General features: G+C 37.2%; 1 protein-coding gene across 1 annotated transcript in view; it reads right to left on the minus strand.

The window, feature by feature from the left end:
* Positions 1-9: 9 nt before the first annotated feature.
* Positions 10-6,946, minus strand: part of LOC103253409 (spectrin alpha chain, erythrocytic 1-like) — a gene marked incomplete at its 3' end in the record, with an annotated part of 12,103 nt that continues 5,166 nt past the window's right edge. Inside the window, exons 2-5 of the mRNA XM_008051729.1 lie at positions 6,130-6,349; positions 5,148-5,224; positions 2,668-2,877; positions 10-306 (exon numbers count right to left, since the gene is read on the minus strand). Coding sequence (XP_008049920.1) covers positions 10-306; positions 2,668-2,877; positions 5,148-5,224; positions 6,130-6,349 — 804 coding nt within the window. The remainder of the gene's footprint in view (positions 307-2,667; positions 2,878-5,147; positions 5,225-6,129; positions 6,350-6,946) is intronic.

Raw genomic sequence — 6,946 nt, forward strand, 5'->3', positions numbered from 1 at the left:
CCAAGTTACCTTGATGATGTCAGGTAGGTGCTTCCAGATTCTTTCTAGGACCTCCACTGTTAACCAGGTATAAGGGCTGGAGGGCACATTTAAGGCCTTAATCTGTTGGTCTAGCTCCAGTAAATAGTTGAAGTCTGCTTGAGCCCCTGCCAAGGAGGCCAAGAAGGTCTCATGGTCCTTCTGCAACTGCCGAATCTCATTCAGGGAAACACAGTGTACAGGCTCTGACAGGTCCTCTTCAGCATTTTCACACCAGTTGTTGAAAGCTGAAGCCTTGTTTGCAAATTCCATGAATAGTTCCTCAGCCTGGAGGGAAGAAAAAAAGCTATCACTGTCTTTCTTGGTAAAGTCCCTTAGCAGAAAATAAGTTTGAGAATAAAAATTATGTCTGTCTTTAAATATTTGCAGGGCCAGCAATCTAAAAGGACAGAACTAAAACCAGTAGGGACTGTGTGATTGGATGAATGGGCTTGGGAGTTAGAGGTAAGATAAAAGCCCTGGTGCTGGCATTTTTTCATTGTGTGAAATTGGTTCAGTCTTTCATTATATAAAAATACGGAGACTGAATGACTTTTAAAGTTATATCCATTCTTGGATTGCAAAAGTGGCAAGGGGTAGTTTTCAATTATATGATCTCCTTTCTTTTCTTTTGTTTTTGTTTTTGTTTTTTTGAGTTGGAGTCTCACTCTGTGGCCCAGGCAGAAGAGCAGTGGCACACTCACGGCCATTGCAGCTTTGACCTGCTGGGCTCTGGCGATCCTCCCGCCTCAGCCTTCCAAGTAGCTGGAACTACAGGTGTGCACTACCACACCCAGCTAATTTTTTATTTATTGTAGAGATGAGGTCTCACCAAGTTCCCCAGGCTGGTCTCGAATCTGTCGGGCTCAGGCAATCCACTTGCCTCAGCCTTTCAAAGTGTGGGATTACAGACTGAGTCACAGAGCCCGGCCAATTATATGATTTCTTACTCTAAATTCTGTGCTCTAATTCTACCGGATGCATACTAAACATGCAAAAAATAGGTGTTGAGTAGACGGGTGAAAAATGATTGAATAAACCAAACAAATTTGTTCGATCCCTTATCCATTTTATCTTTTTAACTTCAAGCTTCTGCGGACCACACCAGCTATCTCTGTGACGGTGTTGTCTCTTTCCACTTCCTTCTTAACTTTACTTATATTTGATTTTATGCCAGAAGCTTTTCAAACCTGTCTTAAACCCATTTTCTATCCTCTAGCTTGCATCCTTGGCATGAATCGATGTGTCTCTATATTACTGTTTGGAGTTATCCACATGCTCTGAATAATTCTGAGTTGTCTATATTACCGAAAGAAGGAAATAGTATGAACATAGATCAATGTAGAGAAAATTTATACAGTCCTTATCCAGGAAGGATACAGAAACTTACCAAGTGCTTCATATTATTTTCATAAAATTATGGATTGACTGAATATTTTACAAATATTTCATAATCAGAAAATAAGACAACAAAACCTTTTGCAGCTTGAAAATTCAGAAGAAACAGAATAAGTATGTGGAAGAGCTTATTAAAATGCATACATGGATGTTGCTGATTTAACTGATTTAATTTTTCACTTGAGTTATTTCTGTAGTTCTTAAGTTTTTCAATAGAGTAGAAATAAACTAAGAATCTAGACTGATCAAGTTTTCCTTGTATGTTTGTTTCCTAATTTCCCTAACTCCTTGCCTTAACTTATTGCAAGTATAATGTTTCTTATGTTCTAGGAGTTATCAGTAATTTCTTTTTTTTCTTTTTTTTTGAGTTGGAGTCTCACTCTGTGGCCCAGACTAGAGTGCAGTGGCCGCTCCCGGCCACCGCAGCCTCGACCTGCCGGGCTGCAGCAATCCTTCCACCTCAGCCTTCCAAGTAGCTGGAATTACAGGCATGTGCTACCACGTCTGGCTGATTTTTTGATTTATTGTAGAGATGAGGTCTCACTGCCCAGGCGGGTCTCGAACCCGTGGGCTCAGGCAATCCACTCACCTCAGCCTCCCAAAGGCACGGGATTACAGGCTCAGCCACCAAGCCCGGCTCCAGTAATTTCACTGACTGTTCTAATTCCCTTTTATTATCAATATCTGATGACTTGGAAGTCACCATTGGAAAGAGCATTTTAATACTTTATATTTATTTCGAACTTAGTGGTTTATAGTTCATTTTTAGATCCATTATCTCTTTTAATAGTAATAACACAGAAAGGTAGGAGAGAAAGGTAGTATTACCCTATATCCTAAATGGGGAAATCAAGGTTCAATGATGTATAAAAGGTCTTCCACTTAGAGAAGTTTGATAAAGGTTGAGAATAGGTCCAGTGTTCTTTTTATTTGAGTTGGAGAGCAAGCGCAAGGACAACCTTGACCTCTGCCTGTCAGTTTTAGTTCTATCATATAGAGGAGAGCTTCCACCTTCTACCTCCTCCACTACATTTTCCTGGCTTCTATGTCAAGGCAGCTGTATAACTGATCAATCAGTCTAAAAATAGTCCTATCAATCTACATTCTGCTCAGTAAGAATGTTTTTCTGACCTTTTTCAACGCACTAAAATGTTCAGATTACCTAAAAAGGATTTCCAGCAGCTATTTCTGAATTTTTCAGTTAATATACAGATAATAGAGGACTGATCATATCTTATCATGTTTTTTAACCTTCTGTAGAGGCAGCTGCTTCTCCAGCAATTTCTGTCTGTGAAACGCAGAGGCTTCCAGCAATTGTTCCCAGTGTCTCAGCAGGGCAGCATGGCGCTCCTCAATGGCTTTGGTCTGACTGTGCTGAGCAGCCACCAGTTGGTCCTTCAGGTCAGTGATCTCAGAAAGTCTCTCTTGCTGGAAACTCTGCAGGCTGGCATCCAGCGTGTCCTAAGAAAGACCGAGGAGGTTGTGAATAGGAAGATAGTGTAGGTTCCAAAGGATTATTCCCATTGGATTCCACAAGATTTTTATCTTAGACAAGATAAAGACCAGGCAAGAGTTAGGATGATGAGCAAGAAAAGAGAACTATAACTTAGAGACTTAAGCAAACATCTCCTCGGGCAGAAAATATAGTTAAGTTCCAGTTCATGTATATTTTAAATGAGATTTGAGGTTAAGTATAAAATTAATATTAAGGAAATATACTGGAGCATGTTATGATGTTCCAATTTTTCCCAATCAAAACTAAATCCTTCCTATAGCACACATCCTTTCCAGTATTCTCTTATATTACTTATTACATTCTGTGTTCTAATTAGTAGCAGTACACTATTGGGAACCTTGGAAGTACACAAACTAACAAAAGATCTACATGTGCCAGTTATGCCAATATTTGTTTTGTAGAAATGTTGATATTAAAATTACAAATTCAGGAAATTTCACCTCTAGCTCCAACACAGTGGTTTATATTTGACCAGTTTTCTCTTTGAGGACAACTTTATCAGCTAGATAGAGTACAAAAAAAGAATCAACTTTATTAGCTAGACAAAGTACCAAAAAAAAAGAATCAATTTTATCAGCTAGATAAAATACAGGAAAAAAAAAAGGAATTGGAATTCAAATCAGGTAGCTACTAGTCGAGGTATAAAAATTCCAGAAAGAAGTGAACTGTACTACAGTAAGAGCAAAACTCTCTTCACTTTTATCTTTGAAGTATAAGCTGTTCAAGATTAGATATTGAGAAGAAAGCATTGCTGAGGGCGTTGACAATCTTATGGAGTTAAAAAGACAAAAGTAGCATTCTGGAGAATGCGGATTTGAGAGGCCAAAAATAAAACTGCAGAAGAGTAGGATAGATATTCTTCTGACTTTTTTCCTGAAGGTATTTTAGATTCCCTAATGGTATAGGACACATGTCCTAAAAGCCAAGTTGAGAAGAATTTTTGATAGTGTCATATGACTGAATTTGTGATCCATCAAGTAGAAGCAGTCCTTGTTAAAGGCTTAAGTTGAAACCTTCAAAAGGCCATTGGAGCAAATCAAAAAAGGCAAGTTCTCCCAAAACAACAACAACAGCAACAAACTATCTTAAACATTTTTAATTCCTGACTGATAAATAAGGGATTGGATGATGGAGGGAGTGTTAAATTATAGCTTTAGAATCAAATTCATGATTTCATTACTTAAAATGTTTGTAGATTTACTTTTCCAATAAAAATAGCAAATTAGATGCATAAAGCAATACCCAACTATATGATATTTACAAAAGACACATCTAAAATATAAAGACAACAAAAGGTAAAACAAATAAAAAATACATACCATGCAAATACACAGAAAAGAAAATTGATATAGTATACTAGTATGGGAAAAGGAAGACTTTAGATTGAAAAATGGTATTAGAGAGAAAGAGGGACATTTCATAATTTAAAATATCAATTTATCAAGAAGATTTCACAATTATAAAGGTCAATACAACTTTTAACCTAACCTAAAAATATATGAAGATAACAAAGTATTTTTAAAAACAAACTTCATGCCCAAAATCTATTTGATAACATAAGCCACTGTAAATGTACATTTTTTTCAAATGTACACAGAATATAAACCAAAATGGACCATGTTCTGGATATAAATCAAGCTTCTGAAAAAACACTGAGTATATATTTTTAAAATACAGTGAAATTAAACTAGATGTAAGTGTCAAAAAATATAATAAACAAATTCCCAAATGTTTAGAAATCAAGCAATACATTACTAAATAATCAATAGGAAAAATAAGAAATTAAATTAGAAATGAGAGAAAAAAATAACTGAATGATAACAAAATGACATAAAATTTGTGGAATTCAGCTAATGCTTTGCTGTGAGGAAATTTATATATATTTTGATAACCAAAATATCTACCTCGAGACATTTAAAAGTTGATTTTCTAACAAAATGATAAACACCTACCTAGCAAAATCAGTTTGTGCATGTGTATGTGTGAGACACACACACACACACACACACACACACACACACACACACACACACTCAAACACACAGAGAAACTAGCAAATTATCAATATTAGAAAGGTAAAGGGGAACAATATTACAGATGCTACAAACAATAAAGTCCCAAAATTTAGAAATGAATTATCCTGGAGGACTGATCTTCTGTGTGATGTGGGTCTTGAACTTCCCTGACATCTGCCAACACAAAATTCTGCTCTCACCTGCTTTGCCAGGAGAGTGAGAAAGGCAGCAAGGTCTGCACCATTGCCATTGGTCTTCAGGCTTGTTTCCTTCTCAGCTAAAAGACAAAGATAATAAGAAAAGAAAGATACTTAGTCTTGTGTGAACACTGGTAAGGGGGAAAGTAATATTTGCAATAGAGAATAAGAAAGCTTCCTGACTCTCAAAGAAGGTGATTCATTGGAAGATGAAGGAAGTGGGCACCAATGGATTGTTTTTCTAGACTCAGGATAAAATTGACTTCATTAGGGCTAGAGTCAAGAGAACTTTTGGATTGCTTCAATAAAAAAGAAAAATTACAGATTAGACATAAATTTTAAGAAAACCAAGCAAATGTTTAGTTTATTTTGCCAAAGCTACCTTTCTGAATATCATACATGAAATCACCAATTCTCAAAGAATGTGCTCTCTGGATTTATGGTACTTAGTTACCCTATCGGTGTGTTTCTCTCTGTCTCTCTGTCTCTCTCTCCCCACATGTGTGTGTATTTGTAAGTGCAATTGTGCAATTTATAAGCACTATTGTGTCCAGAAGAAAATAGGAGTGAATGATGAAGGGAGAACCTCTTTCTAAGCAGTAAGAGAAAAAAATCTCAGGAGACCATTCTACATATGGAATTTTTTTTTTGAGTTGGAGTCTCACTCTGTCACCCAGACTGGAGTGCAGTGGCCGCTCCCGGCCACCGCAGCCTCGACCTGCTGGGCTCCAGCTATCCTTCCGCCTCAGCCTTCCGGGTAGCTGGAATTACAGGCATGCGCTACCACACCCGGCTGATTTTCTTGATTTATTGTAGAGATGAGATTTCGCTGCCCAGGCGGGTCTTGAACCCGCGGGCTCAGGCAATCTACTCACCTCAGCCTCCCAAAGGCGTGGGATTACAAGCTGAGCCACCGAACCCGGCTACATATGGAATTTATTAGGATTTCTCAGATCCAAGAGATCCTGACCCTGCCACATCATACCTATCCAGGCTTCCACCACATCAGCCTTCCAATTAAACTCCTGAAAGGCATAATCATCTTCCAATTGCAACTTCCAAGAAGCTATTGCCTTGGCCAGAGAAGGGGTTTTCTCATTCAGAGCCTCTATCTTAGCAGAAATCTTCTCCTTGTTCTGACTTTCCTGCAACAGCCAGGTTGAGGGGCAAAGAAGAGGGACAAATATACTGATGAGTATCCAGGACTAAAAATGTGAATTTTTAGTACCATTAAAAAGCTCTCATCTCTTTCATTCCAAATATATTCACTTCTCTCATCTAGGTCTAATGTAATTAATTTATTTTTCATTTTTTGTTTCAAGCAGGATTTACTGAGAGGACAGGAAAGCTCCCACAGTGGTAGGGGACCTGAGGGGGTTGCAATTATTTTATTTTTCACCCATGTTTAAAAAATTATTTCTACTCCAGCATTTGAATAATCTCATGTTTGTTCCAATAAGTGTGACTTTCTTCATTTGTGTAACCTTCTAAAAAGTAAAGTCATCTCTGTTTAGGGGGTCTTTATATAGTACTTAGATTGAGGCACTGTAAAAACAACTTTTAAGCACAATAATGGTTTTCTTTAAAAAAAAAAAAGATTTAAGTGTGACCCTCTTCCCTAGAGGCTTAGAAAATAATTTCTCAGACTATAATACTTCATGGTCAAAGCCAGCATATTACTTTTCTAAACAAAGTTCTACATAAGACAGCAAGAGTGTCAACATGAGATTTAAGGAAAGTTGAAAGGTACACATATAAGAATTTGAAAAAAATTTCCAGAAAACAGCAATTGAGTAGATAAT

Source organism: Carlito syrichta, unplaced genomic scaffold, assembly GCF_000164805.1.
Source record: "Carlito syrichta isolate Samal-C Ts95f unplaced genomic scaffold, Tarsius_syrichta-2.0.1 Scaffold228136, whole genome shotgun sequence".
NCBI lineage: Eukaryota > Metazoa > Chordata > Mammalia > Primates > Tarsiidae > Carlito > Carlito syrichta.